Source organism: Benincasa hispida, chromosome 4 (assembly GCF_027475165.1).
Source record: "Benincasa hispida cultivar pf3 chromosome 4, pf3_genome.v1.1, whole genome shotgun sequence".
NCBI lineage: Eukaryota > Viridiplantae > Streptophyta > Magnoliopsida > Cucurbitales > Cucurbitaceae > Benincasa > Benincasa hispida.
Window position 1 is genome coordinate 67,455,375 of NC_143481.1, and position 19,632 is coordinate 67,475,006.

Sequence of the window (19,632 nt, forward strand, 5' to 3'; positions counted from 1 at the left end):
GCTTGACTCAATTGGGTGTGAATATAGAGGCAGAGAAGGTCACTTTGAGGTTTGGAAAGACACCAAACTAGTTTTAAAAGGGGTGAAGGTGAATGGAGTTTATGTTTTCCAAAATGTATAGAAAATGATAAATGCCTTGGTAGTTTCTTATAAATCAATTTCACAAGGAGAACCATGACACAAAAGACTAGCTCATATAAGTGTCAACGGTTTACAAGCACTTGCTAAGCAAGGAATTCTTCCAAAGGGAGTTGATGAAGATGTTGCTTTCTGTGAACATTGTATTGTTGGAAAGGCTACAAGACAGAGCTTCACCAAAGCTCAACACAAAACCAAAGGCATTATAGACTACATACACTCAGACCTATGGGTTCTTCTCCTGTTGGGTTGATGCCCTAAATCTCGTAGGGTCCTATAGTTTGTAAATCTTGTATGAACAAACATATCTGTGATTAATAATAATTGATATTTTCTTCACTTTGTCTATGAAATATATGATATTTTAGTTGCATTAAACACAAACCAATAAACTAATATCCACGGTTATCATTGTAACTTAAACATGTATGTGGAGACATACAGGTGGATCATGTCTAAGTGATAACCTAAATAGTCTGTAGTATATGGATAAGGTAAGGTACCTTATCCTGGTGACACTACAAGTATAGGCAAAGGAGTATCTGCTTAAGTTATCATGGTCTGTAGTATCTGCTTGCATCTTTCTCTCATCCCCTTCTTCTTCTACTTCTTCGATTATCCATGCTTCATTTTCTCAATTGTTTGCACAACCATCAAAGAACGATAGGTTAGAGAGAATCAGTGAGGAAATCGAAAGAGAGACAAAGAGTTTTTCGTTCTACCTTTAGATGAATGCATGTCTTCATGAACTGAGTGTTGAGGAAAAGAGGACGAAGCTTCCTTTGGTGAATTTACATTAGCTACATTGCTCTTCTGTCAGCCACATTTCCACTTACAAGAAATCCCACTTCAGAACCGAGCTCAATCTTGTGCCTAATTTAGGCTCTTCAAGCCCAACAGGTTTATTGGACTGAGGGTGTGTCGAACACCGCTATATGTAGATTAAGCTCATCGACCAAGGAAAGATTGACTCAACTTCCTTCCCATTTCCTACTATGTCTTGTCTTAGCCTCAATTCGGTTTTCTTTTCGAATAAAATTACCCATAATACATGTAATGTATGTTACCAAATTGGCTCAAAAGATAGCCTATAATCAATCATTTCTCTCAACGTATCTATTAATTGAAAGGATAATTTATCTAATATTGAAATTAAAGCCTTTTTTTCTAGTGTTGTGGTGAGTTTTTGGTGCCAACATGAACATAGTTTTAACTCTGGTAAAATATGTAGCCTTAGTTTGATAAAAAAAAACTTTTAGTTTCAAACCTCGAACTTTTAGGGCCGATAATGAAATTGAGATTGACTTGCAAATATTGAAAAAAAGTTTAGTCATATTCAAATATTTTAATATGGATTGTAACCACATATTATCATATATAATATATGGTGAGGGGATCTAATTTAGAAACTTTGTTTTTCAATTTTGATTGGAGGGGTGGATGCAGTGGAGCCATTCGACCCACCAAAGCTTGTGGACTAAAATTTAATTCTAAAATTCTGTTTTTAAATTCTGGTTGCAAGGGTGGATGCAGTGAGGCCAGAGAATGAAAGAAAGCAAATGAAGAAAGTGGGAAAGAGAGGGGTGATGATGGTGGTGAGAGCAAAGAGACCAACAAAGAAACTGAGGGTAGCGGTGACCGCGGTGAGGCCAAGAAAGAGAGAGAGAAAAAAAAAATTAAAAGTGCATTTTTTCCAAGTCACTTGCCATGTCAGCATTTAAACCACCAAATTTAATTATTTTATCTGTAGAATAACCTTTTAAACCTATTCTAAAATGATTATTTTAAAATTCTTGGATTAAATGTACCTACTACTAAAAATTCATATACGAAAAAAAAATATTATGAATATTATAATACTTAATAGTAGATGCCCATTGCTTAGTATCACAAAGCCATGTCCCCTTTCATATTGTCCATGTACCTTATAATTATTCATGTTTGGTGTCTATATAAGTCCACATCCTACTTGTTACTTTGTCTATAAATAGTGACATTTGGAGGATCTTAAAATCACACATAGATTGGTGAGAATTTCACTTCCACTCATTTTTATATTATCCAAATTTATAATTTTAATTATTTTATGTTTTTAATTATTTCATTTTATATATTTAATATTATTATATTATATTTTCTCCATCATGTTCCTCAAATTCACAAATATATATATATATATATATATATATATTTCCCAGTATGTTATATATGCTCCGGTCATGGTTTATATGAAAAACATATTCAACTACTCACATGGACTATTCGTGATACATGAGATGAGTCATATGCACCGACATATGTATTTAGTATGCTTGGTTGGTATGTGTATTTAATGTTTAATGATTAATTTTATATCTAAAATAAATAATGAATTTGAAAAGGGAGAAATGAGAAATTCTCCTTATAATCAAGGAACTGACCAATCTGAAAACTACCATTTTAAATTTGTAATTTTGGCCAGCTCCTTTTAGGCCACATGTGTACGGGGTGAAAAGTAATCATGTAAGGTAAAAAGTGGATCCCAATTAATTATTTTTCTTGTTGTTTATTGGGCTGATTAGATAAATAGTAAAATTTAAGTTTTTATTTGGATAAATAGCAAAAAAATTTTAAAATTGTAGAAATAACAAAATGGATTATAAAATTAGAAAATAATCATTAACTATTGTCAAAACTACCCCACATAGAATTCTAAAGGTGTGGGAGTTTCAAAACAGTTTGAAAATAAGAAATACACTCTGACAAAGTGTCTAATCCATGTGTACAAGAAATAAACTATTTTCTTTAATACAGACTTGCTCCTAAAAAATAAACCTACTCTAGTGGGAATATAAGACTAAAAGGAATCGAAATCTTGGAAATTAACGATTTTCAGTGTTGCTGTCACACTCCTCCCCAGATTTCCCTCTACCCAAAAGGGATGTGAAGAAAGTAATTACCAACCCTCATATGACAACTACTATCCATCATAATTCTATTTTCTATAGCTCGAAAACTTGAAAACACTAAAGCCTGCTCAGACTATCTGAAATTCCGTCTTAACTTGACTTTTCATTCAAACTCTTCAACCTCCACAACTCCAATCAATCCAGTAATCCTTCAACTTCTCTTCCTCTCATCCCCCTACAATTTCATCAAAGAGAATTGGAGTTTGATCGAGCGAATCTCTTGCACCGACTTAGAAAAAAATATCCCTCTATTTTTTAAGGCTTGTCACCGCTTTTCTTTTCTTCTTATCCCTTTGTCTTTATTTTATTTATTTGTTAATTAACTATTATTATTATTATTATTTAATTACTTATTTATTGATTTCCCTTTTTCTTAAAAAAAATAATAATTCCTCTTCAAATTTCTTTTCTTTTTCCAAAATTCCATTTTCTTCCGGTTCTTTCTTTTCTTTTAAATTAATTCCCCTTTTTTCCAAACCAACTTTTAACTTTAATTATTTTAATTCTTTCCTTTAGGAACAATTCAAGATTAAGGGCTTACAGTTACCCTCGGGAGCTTGAGAAGAATGATCAATGTCTGCTAATTCATTATTCAAATACATGTTCGGGGCAACCGATGAGACATGATCAACCACTACACATAAATTAATTTGGGAGAATCTGATAAAAGTGACATCAACTACAAAATATCTTTATTTTTAACAATCCTAATAAGATTCAAATTGGCAGAACCGATCCGGTACATTGTCAAACGAGATAAAGTTAACTCACGAAAAAATTTTACCTGGGATATATTCCAAAAATTGTTGGAACCATGAATTTGATGGAATACGCGCCTCAAAATTTTGAAAATCATGGTTGTGAGAATTCTCATCTCATTGACCATGAAAGAGGAGTCTAATCCATTGTAAAGTTATAGCAAAAACAGTAGCTTGTTAAAGAAACCACAAAAAAAAACTTAAATTGATGAATGTGAGTAACAAAAGTTATGACCATTTTTTTACGTGATATTTCTTTTTTCCAAATCGTTAAAATAATAGCAAAAATAATATATAAAACTAATTTATCAAGAATATGAGAATGTACAGTTAATTTATTAAGAATGTAGGTATAAAATTATGAAAAAAAATCAAAGATTTGAATAAAATTGAATACGTATAAAGTAATGAAAAACCATTCAAAGATTTGAATAAAATATATAGATAAAATAAAATTTAATATTATATAGATATTTAAAATATAAATTTGGTAGAAAAATCTGGATATTTAATTAATGTGAGATTAATTTGAAAAATGGTTAAACAGAATCTAAAATAATAATAAAATATGGAGATTATGTTAATTACATGAGCAAAATTAGGATGGCAGTTGTTGTTAAAGAATATTAACAATTAACTTGTATACATAACTTGACCGTATTTTTTATTCTACAATTACCATCACAAAATATCTTTATCTTCAATAATATTCGAATTGGCAGAACCAATCTGGTTCATCATCAAACGAAATATAGTTAATTCATTTGACAAAATTTTTTTTTACCTTTGATATATTCCACAAATTGTTGGAATGATGACGTTGCTGGAATATGCACCTCAAAATTTCGAAGATCATGGTAGTGAGAATTCTCATCTCATCGACCATCAAAGAGGAGTCTAATCCGTTATAAAGTCATAGCAACACTTTGTGTGAGTAACACAAGTTATGACCATTCTTTTACGACGTGATATTTTTTTTTTCCAAATAGTTAAAATAATAGAAAAAACGGTATATAAAACTAATTTATTAAGAATATAAGAATGTACAACTAATTTATTAAGAATGTATATATAAAATTATGAAACATATTTCAAAGATATGAATAAAATTGAATAATGAAAAACCATTCAAAGATTTGAATAAAATATATGGATAAAATAAAATTTAATAATATATGGATATTTAAAATATAAATTTGGTAGAAAAATTTGGATATTTAATTAAAGTGAGATTAATTCGAAAAATGGTTAAACAGAATCTAAAATAATAGTAAAATATGGAGATTAGGTTAACTACATGAGCAAAATTATGTATCTCGACCCTGTATTACCTGGTATTTGTAGTGTCATTGTAATTTGTATTCGAATTGGCGGAACCAATCCGGTACATTGTAAAACGAAATATAAGTAACTCAGCGGAGGGAAAAATTTACCTTCGATATATTCCACAAATTGTTGGAATGATGAATTTGATGGAATATGCGTCTCAAAATTTTGAAAATCATGGTAGTGAGAATTCTCTTTCCATCGACCATCAAAGAGGAGTCTAATCCGTGGTAAAGTCATAGCAAAAACAGTAGCTTGTTGAAAAAACCATAACAAAACCTAAATCGATGAACACTTTTTGTGAGCAACAAAAATTATGGTCATTTTTTTACGAAGTGATATTTCTTTTTCCAATTTGTTCAAACAATAGCAAAAACGATATATACAACTAATTTATCAAGAATATGAGAATGTACAGCTAATTTATTAAGAATGTATGTACAACTAATTTATTAAGAATGTATGTATAAAATTATGAAAAACAATTCAAAGATTTGAATAAAATTGAATTCGTATAAAGTAATGAAAAACCATTCAAAGATGAATAAAATATATGGATAAAATAAAAGTTAATGTCACACCCCTCCCAAATTACCCTTTTAAACTGGAAGAAGATGTGACGGTAGCACTCACTAGCCCTATCGCCAGCACTTACCACATTTACCTTCCTACTTCACTCCTGAAGTGCCAACCTGATAAACATTATTAACTTATACAATTAGCTCACATCCGGAAGGCTCAACATAATTTTCATATGATCACATGCTTAACAAACCATGACACAATATCTATAGATAAAGTATTTACAGTTGGGCCCAAACTTTACTAACAAAATCTTGATTCCCCTCAAAACATGTGTACATCGATATAGATCATTAACCTAAATTATTTTAACTAGCCGGGCCTTTCAGTGGCAAGCAGCAGTAGGATCAACCTTGAGGAATTTGACCGCTACTTGGGAAAGAAAAACATAGCAAAACTATGAGCTAGTTGCCCAGTGAGTGACTACAGAAATCATATTATGCCATGCTTCACATTATTATAAAACATGTAAACATACTGGAAAACATTTCAAGCAACTTCCTTTAAAACATGAACATAGTCATAACATCAAGCTTCTGAGAAGAAAACTCATTAAACATCAATAAACATCATTAAACCTTAATTAAGAACGAGCATACATCGCTCTAGCTCCCAAAGTCTGTATCCAGCCAAGAGACCCATACTTCGGCCTCTCTTGCTAGTATATGGCCTAAGAGACCCATACTTCGGCCTCTCATTCAAATCTACCTACATGCACGTGGAGTTTACTAAGTACCGTCAACACCTTAGATACTATTACCCAGGTACCTTCTCCGAGTCCTTCAGTACCGGGTTCTTCTCTAGAATCAAATCAAGCTTTAAAAGTAAAACATTTACATTAAGAATCATTCAATTATAGCCTATATATGGAAACACATGCTTCATCTTAGAAACTTAACTTTTGTAATGAATTTACATATAACCTTGGCATGCGATAAGACATATACATGCTGGAGAAGAAATGTCATGCAATTCATAAAACATTTGTTACTTGAGAACGTATAAACTTATCATCAAACATCATTAAAATTGCATGGTCTTTTATACACAAAACATTGAAAATATTAAGTCTATTTTGGTCACTCACTACTCGTCTGGGCTATTTATGGTTTGTAGGTTTCTCCTAGTTCCTTTTGGCCTGAAACAACATAATTCCTTGTTAGATTCCTTAGAATTCCCATCAAGATGCTTCGAATTGTTTGTTTACTAGTGAAACCTTCATCAACGAGAACATCAATACTAACGAGATTGTCATCATGATCGAGACCTTCCTCATGAGCGAGATCATCCTCATGAGCAAGATCCTCATGAGCAAGATCAAGCACCACACTAGCGAGACTTTATCATTAGCAAGATTTAACTTCATCAGCGAGATTTAGCATAAAAATTCAACAAAATTCTCCTCCTAAGTGAGATTTAGCACAAAAACTAGCGAGATTCACACAATCCTTGTCTCACTCTCGCTCCCTCGGGTGAGCTGTGCTTGATCTTCCCAAGTAGCTACCTGCTTACGTACCGAATTCTTATTTCAAATTAAAAAAATTTATAACTTAAAATTCATAATTCTTTTCAAGAAACTTTCTTCTACAAACTTGTTTAGAATTTAGTTAGCTTTCTTACCTTAAAATTGCAGCTCTAAATGTTTTTTGATTTGGCCTGGATCATCCAATTTTTACTACTGGCCCTGATTAATTTTAGAATCTGGCCCTTCTGCAATTTCTTCACTTTTCGATCTTCTTCCTATGTGATCTTTCTCCGGCAACTCTACCATAAAAATTAGACTCTCTCAGCTTTCAAATGGCACTAATCTCACCTAATTTGCTCGAGTCAATTGCCAAAACTGAGCTTCTGAAGTTCATCTTCTTTTTTATACTTCTGGTTGCCTCCCATGTATGAATTATCAAATTGCCACCTCACCCACTAATGATTTAGTGCATTTCGGCCAAATTTAATCAATTAATATTTTTTTCTTCTTTTTCTCTTATTTTCTTCATAATTCTCTGTATTAAACCATAAATTTCACTTATCATTTATTTAACATAATATCCTCATGGCTAAACATACTTATATAGGAATGTAGAATTCGGGGTTTACAATTATCTCCCCTAAAAGGAATGTCGTCCTCGAAATTTACCTGAAATATCATTTGAGAAGTTAAGGATATCTCTTTCTCATTTGCTTTTCGGGTTCCCAGGTTGCTTCTTCAATTCCATGATTATGCCATAATACATTTACCAAAGGTATCGCCTTGTTCCTGAGTACTTGGTCTTTCCTATCTAAAATCTCGATGGGCTCTTTCTCGTATGATAAATCTTCCTTAATTTGTACTAGTTGTGCTGCTAGTATATGCATAGGATCAAACACATACTTCCTCAACATTGACACATGGAACACGTCATGAATAGAAGTTAGCTCCGGAGGTAACTGCAATCTATAAGCTACTAGGCCAACTTGTTCCACAATCTCATATGGTCCGATGTATCAAGGACTTAACATTCCTTTTCTCCCAAACCGGAGAATTCCTTTCCATGGGGACAATCGAAGAAATACCTAATCTCCGACTGTAAATTCTAGTTCTTTTCTTCGCTTATCCGCATAACTCTTCTGTCAAATAATTTATTAAGAATATAAGAATGTACAACTAATTTATTAAGAATGTATATATAAAATTATGAAAAACAATTCAAAGATTTGAATAAAATTGAATACGTATAAAGTAATGAAAAACCATTCAAAAATTTGAATAAAATATATGGATAAAATAAAATATAATAATATATGGATATTTAAAATATAAATTTGGTAGAAAAATATGGATATTTAATTAAGGTGAAATTAATTTGAAAAATTGTCTAACAGAATCTAAGCTAATATTAAAATATGGAGATTATGTTAACTATAAAATATCAACAATTACCCTATATACATAACTCGACCCTATATTACCTGGTATTTGTAATTTCATCAATTTGGATGCTCTGATAAAACTGACATCAACCACAAAATGTTTTTATTTTCAACAATATTTGAATTGGTAGAACCAATCCAGTACATTGTCAAACAAAATATAGTTAACTCAGCGGAGAGAAAAATTTACCTTCGATATATTCCATAAATTGTTGGAACGAGAATTTGATGGAATATGTGTCTCAAAATTTCGAAAATCATGGTAGCGAGAATTCTATTTCTAAAACAGTAATAAAATATAAAGATTACGTTAACTACATGAGCAAAATTAGGAGGACAATTGTTCTTGAGAAATATCAACAATTACTCGACCTACAATTACCTAGTGTTTGTAGTTTCATCAACAACAACTATGAATCAGACAAGGGTAAATCAGGGATTTAAGAATTTGTGGCCATGTGTACGTCACATGAGTTGGACGGTTTTGCCATTTTTTAGAACGAAACCTTAAATTTTGCCATACGCTCCAATTCCCATAGTAATGAGATGTGGGGCTCACCTTGAAATTTGTAATCAAATCATGTAATCTAATTGAGAAATAAAAAGGTGTTTGTTTGAAAACTAAGTGAGACTCACTACTTTTATTATTACCATTATCGTTATCATTACATATATTGTTATTACAATGGTATGAAAATTATCAATTTGTCACGTTTATTGTAACCATTAATGTTACCTATCGTTACTATGTAACAGTTACCGTTAGAGCCAAACAATAATGGTAACAGTAACGATAACAGTAAAATGTGATAGATTCATAATTCTAGGTAAATGCGATCAAAAGTAATCTAATTGTATTTGTTATTCAAACAATTCATCTATCAACAAAATTTCATTCTGATTACACTAATTTTTATCACAATTGGATAAACGTGGCCATATTGTTCAAAGTCCTATTAAATGCATGATTTTGGGATTGCAGTTTGGAGAAATAAAATGACTAAAAGTAAATCTCAACCATTTTTGTGTTTGATAAAGATTAGGATTACGACTGTTAAAATCAATTAAAAAGATACGTCCATTACACGCCTGTTTTAGATCCATTTTCTATCCGTTTTGGATTCTCCTAAAGGTGTTTAATTAATTTTTAATTTTTAATTTTATTCTTTATAATTGAGATTTATTTCATACATTTATATCTTTCTCATCTAATCAAATCTATATCTTTTGATTTTAAAACAATTATACTATATTGATTTTTTAAATAAAATTATTTTCTTTAATATTTAAAAATTAATTTAGAGTAAATAAAATATATCATTCTAAATAATTATTTAAAATTATATTTTAGGAAAGGAAAAGTTTTTAGTAATAGGTCAATTTTAGCTAATATAACTACATCAAGATAATTTAGTGTTTAAAAAAGTTCTCTAATTTTTTTTTTCTTTTCCATTGTTGGGATTGATGCCTAAATCTTGTAGGGTCAGTTTATAATTGTATTGTACTAACATCTTATTTATTTAATAAAATATGTGATGATTTATTTGACATTTAGTTGCATTAAACCCACAGCCCAATAAACTAACATCTAAGGTTATCTAAACATGTATGCAGAGGTGGATCATGTTTTAAGTGATACTATAATAGATGGATAAGACTTGATACCTTATTCTGATGACACTACTAGTATGACTCGCTTTGTAGATATTACAATTGTTGTAAAATGCCACAAATGATCTGATTATGATCATTCATATGGAGAAATATGAGCGGGGATATTCTATACAAAGAAGTTTGTATAAGACCAGATCACGAAATGACTAGTCTCATTAGATAACGTCGTTCATAATTAAGACTTACATTTCACTAAGATGACCATAGGTGACATGACTTGAATTCATCCTGAGTGAGTTGTAAACTCCTGCTTATGAAGGCGGTCCTTTGATTTGTATGGGTGAGAGTGGCCAGATCGCTGACTCAACAAGCCTACCATTTTGGGATTCATCTAATTAGGGAGCTGGAAACACAAGACAGAATTCACTCATTCCCAACGTCGGGGAAAGTAGATAAATTGCTCCCTTAAGGCTGATTCTGGGGCTTAAACAATGTGGTGAGGTTTAGGGTTACACCCTGGCCCAAGAGGGGTTTGGTCATAGTTGGACTATGACTTATTATTCATTAGAGAGATCAATGGATGTATACATGGGCAAAACGGTAATTTTGACCTAGTTGTTCTTACGAGCAATTTGTGAAGGGTCATTGCGCTATTGACCGGTTATCCAATGGATGCATAAATATATTTGTAGTGGGAAGTGCAACTATCAATCTTTAATGAAGTGTCCGATAGTTAACAGATGTTGAATGATATAATTAAAGAAGTTTAATTAATTATTTAAGTACCATTGGAGCTTCAAGCTACAGGTCCATGAGGCCCCTTTTGTAACTCAATAGGGATTAAATGAGAATCAATCTTGGATTAATTTGAATTGTTCAAATTAATTGAGGAAATTAGTTATATATGATATAATTAATTTAATTTAAATATATATGATATAATTACTTTAATGTATGTGATACATAACAATATAAAGTTTGTTTGGGAGGAAATAAATATTTAAATATGATTCAAATATTAATTATGTGAATTGGATTCATATAATTAAATTTAATATAAATGAGATTTATATTAAATACCATTGATAAGAGAAGTAGAACTATAGGTTATATTGTACGTGATACAATATTAAACCATAGGTTATATGTTTAATGTCATACAACCTATAGTTATATATATATATAATAGTTTTTATTTAAATTAAATTTAATATTTTTAATTTTAATTTTTAATTTGAATTAATGGGAGGGAACTTTCCTTCCCTAATTTGTCTTAACTCACTACGTGAGTGGTGGTAGTGGTTATGGGTTGTTCTCTTCTTCACAAATTTAGAGGTTGAGATCTAAAGAGTGATCGCAAAATTTGGTTTTCCAGTAAAGAACTCTCACCTTCTCAATTCTCCCCTCAATTTTCCTCTCTTCCAAAATACTAAGAGCCCACATAACTCCTTAGATTCTCATCCTAGAGAATACATATGAAACTTAACTTTATTGGTGGTGGCCAATTAGGGTTTCGAGTATGTGACATTTTGGAGAAGGAATTACATGAAGAAGAACGGATCTTCAAGGGTGAGTTCTTTATCTCTTTTCTTTATTCTTATTGGCATGCTATAAATTTAAAGTTGAATATATACTTTTTTGTGTTTATTTTTGTAAAATTCTTGTTTTGTAAAAATTGAGATTTGGGATCGATCCCCGCTTTCGTTCAGGACCTTCACTGGTTCCTTTCAGAGGGCCTACTAAAATTTTCTAAAAAATTTATTTGACACAATTTTTAATTCTACAGTAATTGACATGCAACCCGTCTCTTAAGATCAAAGGTTAAAATTCTATTGTACTCAGAAACAAACAAATTGATCCATTACAACTTTGAAACATCAAGAAAATTAAACAAATAAATAGAAGAAGTAATGGAACTTAATTTTTTTTTTGGGAAAACCCTAAGTAGTTATCTAATTTTTCAATTTTATATTAAACATAAAATTAAAACTCCAAATATTTGTTTGACAAAAAAAAAAAAAAAAGATTAGAACCCTGAATCTGTACCCAATTTTTTTTCCTTTTTGATAATATACAGGATGAAAAATCAAATCTTACATAGTACCTACTTAATATCGGTTGAGCTATATTGAAAATTGATAAGAAACAATTAAAACTTCAAAACTCACTTCCATTTTCAAAACTAAATCTATAAATTAACTAACGATTGATGACCAAAGTCGTAATTTATTATTTTAGGTTTCGTTTGATAATCATTTCATTTATTATTTTTTTAAAAAAAATTAAGCTTATTTCTTCCTATGTCTCCCAATGATTTGTATTTCTCTTAAGTACAATTATTAAATTTTTAGTTAAATTCTAAAAATAAAAATAAGATTTTAAATATTACTTTTTAAAATTTTCAAGATTTGACTTGGTTTTAATAAAAAGTATATAATAAAGAAAAAATTTAGAGATAAAAATAATATCTGTAGGTTTAATTTTTTAAAACAAAATAATTATCTAATGAGACCTTGATAAACTAACTTAATCTAATCTCTACCATCCATTAACTTGAACATGCAACATTCTTAGCCGTTAGATTTGTAATGAACGATGACGTAAATCCGCCTGAAAAATGAAATTCGTCATCGACTCTGCCCGCCACACGCCACCACAGCCGACCGATGATTTTCGTGCCCTCACAATTCCCGCCAAATCCCGTAACCGGTTATCGCCGGTGACCACCTCACATTTCCGGTATTCTTCTTTCTCTTTTTCTTTTTCTTTTTTTCTTTTCTCTATTTTTTAATCTCTCTTCTTCGTCGACCCCTCAAACAAAAGCAAAAAACTCTGCTATGGAACTTCCGACTTCGTTCTTCTTCAACATTTTTCCGATTCCGTCATGTTTGAAGTCCGATTGACGCTTCGAATTGGACTGTAGGGTTTTCAGCTATTTCATTTCTCCATTAATTCCATGCGAGCCGACTGTTTCTCTCGAATTCGAACACAATGAGCGCTGTCAATATCACCAACGTTGCAGTTCTTGATAACCCATCTCCCTTCTCTACTCCCCTTCAGTTTGAGATCTCCTACGAGTGTTTGTCTTCTCTCAAATACGGTATTATTCCATCGATCTACTTTTTGTCGCTTTTTTTCATTTTCTATATGTGTTCAATGATGATATCGTTTCAGTTAAGTTCTATTAGGGTTTACTTTTTCCGGGTTAATCTTTCGGAGCTTTTTCCATAATTGACTGTGAAATGCATGCTCGTACAAGTTCAACTAATGTTAGATAGTTTTATTGATGATTATTCGGTTGGGGAACTTATGAACAAGTTTGTGGTAGTTGGGAGCATCTCCGTACTCGAAGTCCTTTAGTCTTTTGACTTTGAATCCTGTATCTAATATTGCTTGACTATATATAAGGATCTCAATATTGCATCATGAGCACGAGGAACTTCTGCTTACAATGGCCGAATTACTCGATGGAACAAAAAATGTGGTTTGATTGTAAAAGATTTCCACTTAATCTCTTTATCCGGATTGTCTAAGATGTTTGGGATATTATAGTTTCTGGTACCTCTTCATGGGCGCTCTAGTTTATATCATTTTGTGAGTTGTGGCTAGTGACCGTGGGAGGTGATGTAATTATTTCTAGAACTGAATACTTGGTTTCGGCAAAATGGCTAGTTAACTCAGTTGATCTTCTTTTTTGTCTTAGACTTTATATATTGTCATCTTGGTCCAAGTTTTTATTAACCAGTCTCTGTAAGGTTGCAAAATCCTCTGCATGCTTTCTGAACATGAGGCTGGAGATACCTTGTTCTTTATGTTGTATTGTATGTTATTCAGTATGCCAATGATTATCATATCAAGATTCCTAATGTTTTCCCGCTGCATTCATTACTTCATCTAAGATCGTAGGTAAATAATTGATGCTGTTAACCCTATATATGTTGATGGGTAGGATATTGGTAGTTTTCAATTTATTGGATCTGTAACGGGATCATGGATGCAAGCAGAATATTTATCTTAGTTTATTTATGTATCTTGGTCAATGGGATTATTCTATGAGCATATTGTGCAAAGCATTTTGGCATTTCCAGATTTTGTGATGATAGCTACATTAAATAGGCTGCAGTGGCTTAATTAGGGTATTGAGTTAAAATTTTATTTTGATAGAGGTTTATGATGAAACTTAAAATGTGGTTGGATGTGTTACGGTTTTGATATTGGTTATTGAAAGGGCACAATTTTAGTTCTTCAACATTTTACTTTGCGTCCAACTTTAGGATATCTCAAAAGAGACTATGTTCTTTGTTTAGTCCATTCTCCAGGAGCGAGGTCTATATTTGATTAGGCTGTTTGAGGTATTTGTGGTACATATTTAAAGAACATTCTTGTGTAGTTTAGTACCTAGGTGTTATATGTCAACAGGAAGGCAGGGAACAGAATCTGAATTACTTTGTCTGGTATGATTTATGGAATAATGGCTGTAGGTCATTGAATTAATCTATTTTTAACTTCCAACAGATACTCTGTTTTTAAAGGCTTCAATGAATGATGTATTGAAGATGTTCTTACAGAAATTTAGATTTTTTTAATTATTTATTTTTGAGGAACTTGTTAGAAACACAAGTTGTATGTATGAAAGGAGAGTGCATTTAGGCAAAGCTAACTAGTATATTTAGGCCATATCATCATCAGAACATTAGGTCCACACAGACCAAAAGAAAGTCCAATCAATGTTGGATACGTCAACACCCAATGCCTTTTTTAATCCAGGAGCTTAAAGTTTTCCGTAGTCGTCTCACGGGCTACTATAGGAAAACTTGTGGCTAGGTATAGTTCTTTAGCACGATCATTAGAACAGTAACTAGAGAGGGACTAGTTTAGATGGAATGGCAGTGCTGAATTTGCTTTCAATTAGCTCAAGTTGGCCATGACACGAGTACCCACATCAGTTTTTCTGTATTTCATAAAGCAGTTTGTAATTGAAATGGATGCTTCTAGGTATGGGTTGATGGTTGTGTCAAATAATTTTTAGTTTCTTTCTTTCTAAAGCAGACAAGGAGGAGCTCTTCAATCATTTGTCCACAAAATTCTAGCTTATCTTTAAAACACCCTTCAGATAGCATTTTTGAAGTTTTTTCTTCACCCTTTTCGGTAAGCACAAAGAAAGATGAAAATGGTGTCCAATGAAGTTGTAGTCCCTTGAGGTAAAATTGCACTGCAAAATGAAGATGGTTATGAGATTCATCTTTATGGCTGCACATTAAAACAAATTTGAGGACTGGGTTTCCTTCATGGAACTATGTCTCAAGTGTTTAAGATGTTGTGTGCATCGTTCTAGATAGAGAATCTGGTTCTTTTTGGACCTTGGGTCATTGCCCCTTCTAAACTAGATTACAGTTACCTAGATTTAAGTGACTAGAGCTGAATGCAGAACTCCGTTAGCAGAATGTACCAAAAATAACCCTTAACTTCCAGGAATGCAATGTATTGTGTCACTGGCTTGGTTTGATCTTGCCTCTTGTACCAAAGAAGTAAGTCTATAGCCCATTCTTCTATCTCTCTGTCTCTGCGACTTAATCTCAGCAGTCAGCAGTGCGGATTAGCCCTTGATGGAATAAAATGCAGTTTTGGATGGTTATAATTGAATTCGCTTAAGCAGAAATCAAATGATACAGTTAGCTAACTTCCATCTTAAAGACGTGGAATTTGCAATGGTGTATTAGTTCATTTGAAACTTCAGCCATACGGTCAACAGTTTGTATTAGGCCGCAGATATGAAAATTTTACTTCTTGCTATTCTGGTCCACTTTGTATCATCCAAAGAAGTGGGTACAATTGGCCTTCAGATGCTCTTATTCATCTGTTGTTTCATATTTCTTAGACAGTCCCCATGGAGTTAGGACACAACCGAAGCCCTTGGATAGGGGGCAAATAAAGGTCTTCTTGATATTCCTGCTCTGTATGGTTTTGGTAATGTATGGATCTGGTGCACTTTCCAAGAGGCTTAATAGAAGCAAGGCCTCCTTAGTGGGGTACATGCCTTGGCCTTTCTTATTTTCCCCTTCGATAGGGGGTAAAATAAAGCTCTTCTTGATATTTTCGCTCTATAATTTTGGTAATGATGGATCTGGTGCACTTTCCAAGAAGCTTCATAGAAGCAAAGCAAGGCGTCATTAGTCATTAGTGTACCTCAGCCTTTTTTCTTTTCTATTTTATTTTATTCTTATTTTTTCTTTTATAAATACTTGTTTCTGTAAACAGTCTCTTACAGAAGCTCTAATTTCCTATTTTTTTTCTCGTTGTATGGTTCATATTACTATATCGTTTTCTATTGTATTGTGCTGTAAGGCCCCATAGAATCTATTGTGCCTGAATGTCATTGTTTCGCTCAGGGGAAAAAAATGAAGTATGATTAAGCAACTAGATTATATTGTATCTTGCATGTTACTTGTAGAGGTGTGAATATGCAGTTTTTTCTATAACACCCCTAAGAAGAGTACCCATTTGATGATTGGAAATGTTGTTAACTCTGTTATTTAGAAGGAAATTTGAGTGAAAGTATGGAGTATTTTTTAAGGTGATGAGCACTTAGTAGTTGGTTCATAAAGAATGATTTTTTTAATTGAAATATCTATTTTATTGGATTAGAAGTATATCATATTGTGAAGAACCTCTGTCTGTTTTTCCTTTTTTAGATATCTAGCCAATTGCATTGATCTATCATTGCACTTACAGTTAATAGTAGTATCCTCTTGGCTGAAAGTTTCTACTGTTTTCTCATTCTGTTTCAGATTTGGAATGGAAACTAATTTACGTGGGATCGGCTGAGGTTGAGACTTATGATCAACTCTTGGAGTGTGTTCTTGTGGGACCTGTCAATGTCGGTAACTATCGTTTTGTATTGCAGGTAAACTTCCATGACAAATTTCTGTATTTGGTTATCATACATTATCTTGTTTATGGAGTTAACCTTGCTATCACTCCTACATGGATCATTCCCAGGCCGACCCTCCAGACCCGTCCAAAATCCCTGAAGAAGATATCATTGGTGTAACTGTACTTCTGTTGACCTGCTCATATATGGGTCAGGAGTTTGTTCGTGTCGGTTACTATGTAAACAATGATTATGATGATGAGCAGCTCAGAGAAGAACCTCCAGCCAAAGTCTTGATCGATAGGGTTCAGAGAAACATTCTATCCGATAAACCCAGGGTGACAAAGTTTCCCATTAATTTTTACCCCGAGACTAATGATAGTGGAGAGGAACCTCCTTCTAACGATCCTGTATCAGCTGAAACCGACGGTGACGAACAACTACCTGCTTCGCCTGAACATCCTTCAGACGAACAAAATCCTTAGATTTAGCTTTGTTAAAGGAACTTCCATCCCAACCAAGTCATGGCAACTTCTGTGTCACGGTCATCACTTGTTCTCAGAGATCATCATTGCTGGAATCATGATTGTTTTTGGCTCCAAAAGCTCAGATATTTTTGAGAATATGATGGTTGGAATGCAGTGTACTACATGTCTTCAGCTGCTGAATTTGCAACTAATTTCGTTTGCTTGTTGACTTGTAGCCCCATGGTTTGTACTTGTACAAAGATAGTACAAATTCATTATGTTGAAGGCCTTGTTTGATATCTACAGAACTTTTTGTACTTTTTGTTAAAATCAGGGGTCTGATGTTGGCAGATAAACAAACTATATGTGGGGGATGCAAGTCTCGGCCGTTAAAATGGTTTTGAACAACTGTTAGGATAGGAGTTTGTTAATATGTTGAACTGAAAAACAAATCTACAATGTTATTTTGTTGCATAGATTGCGATTTCTTTGGCTTAAAATTCAAATGTAAAATTGCGGACTTAGTATAGTAAAACAATCTTGGCCTTGCACAATATATTAAAAGTTTTTAAAGCTTCATATGGCTTTCGATAGCTCAGAGATTCAATACTGAATTTGCTATATTTGCAAATTTTGTTGCATTGTGTTATATTTGTTATATTGCCCTAGTTTGAACTCAATTGTGCTAATACCTTGTAAAGCATGGATGAGCCATCGTGTATAGCCTTTGAAAGTCACATTGACACGATTGAAGAACGTCTTCAAACATTTTTGCTTCTCATTTTGAGCAATTATTAATGATTTTCAAACTCTTTCACGCTTATGCTACGTTGGATCCTCATTTTAGTTGAATTTGTAACGCTTATGGTTATTGTGAAGCGTAAATTATGTTCTATCAACCAATTTGAAAAAGGATCAAGACACCATTCTCACCTGATCTTGTTCATCCTACTTTAAAGAAGTCTTTGTCTTTGATGGATAAGCTCTAGAGAGGAAAGTGAGAATCTTACTTTCATATAGAAGTGACTTTCCGAATCTTATATGAAATGCAAATTTGTAATGACGGAAAGTCTTCTATGATTAGTCAGAGTTTTGTGTTGCTTGCCACTCTTTGAGATCAAAGACAAGAACAAATTGTCATTGTCATTTTAGGTATATGTACTCTTCTAATATTTAAAACTCTTTATTTTATAGTTGTGTGATGTCTAACTTGAGAAAGTGAAATTATAAATTCAGCCATTAAACTTTTGAGATTCTTATTCATATAGTTTTTAAACTTTAACAAAGTTAGTTCTTGAATGACTGAGAAATTAACAAAGGTTGGCCAAGCTAAGAAATCTTGATAAACAAATGGCAAATTTGTCCACAAACAACATTTAGTGTAGTGGGTTGTCTGTCTTGAGCCATTTCAAAACAACCTCTCTAGACAGACTTCCTTAATCCTTACTTCAGAGATCAAATACATATGACCCAAAATTTCAATAGCAAATTAAGCAAGAAACCAAAGGAGAGAATTTGAAGTTCATACCCAGACAACTCATGGGCAAGGAAGAACTAAGCACTGATCAACCACTTTTCAAGAGATTATTAAAAGTTGAGATAATACCGGATCATACATTTACGACTGCTCTCTTCTTATTGAAGAGAGAGAAGAATCGGAGAAGTGCATATTTTATTCAATCACTTCTCACTATAAACATCAATTGTAGATGCTAAAAATAGTTTAGTTGATAACATAAAAGCAACAACAAACTCTACTAACCCAACTCCACAAAACTAACTCTAAATACAGAAACTTTAAACTAACTATATATCTATTAACAACTCCTTTAGAAATTTGGACTAATTGAAAACAACATAAAAATGACTTGTAGCTTGAGTTAACTAAGATATTTCCAAAAAAACTAGTGTGGTGTATACTTGAGATATTTGTATAGAATCAATTTTTTAATATGGTGTTAACAAAACCTTCCCTAGAGTTCCAAATAAATGGACAGCAATTGCACCCTTGTGCATATGTC

The 19,632-nt window shown here is 32.4% G+C and overlaps 1 protein-coding gene across 3 annotated transcripts; it reads left to right on the forward strand.

Moving 5' to 3' along the window:
• The first annotated feature begins 12,852 nt into the window (after positions 1-12,852).
• On the forward strand, positions 12,853-18,190 carry LOC120075118 (putative histone chaperone ASF1A). Of its 3 annotated transcripts, none has more exons than XM_039028292.2 (4): positions 12,853-13,012; positions 13,197-13,373; positions 17,062-17,177; positions 17,273-18,190. In XM_039028292.2, exons 2-4 carry the CDS (start codon positions 13,265-13,267, stop codon positions 17,627-17,629), a joined length of 582 nt encoding a protein of 193 aa, XP_038884220.1. In that variant the 5' UTR covers positions 12,853-13,012; positions 13,197-13,264; the 3' UTR covers positions 17,630-18,190. The 3 variants fall into 3 exon arrangements, with proteins under 3 accessions (XP_038884220.1, XP_038884219.1, XP_090168793.1); XM_039028291.2 differs by having other exon boundaries at positions 12,861-13,012; positions 13,097-13,373; XM_090312667.1 differs by lacking the exon at positions 12,853-13,012 and having other exon boundaries at positions 13,054-13,373.
• Positions 18,191-19,632: the final 1,442 nt, after the last annotated feature.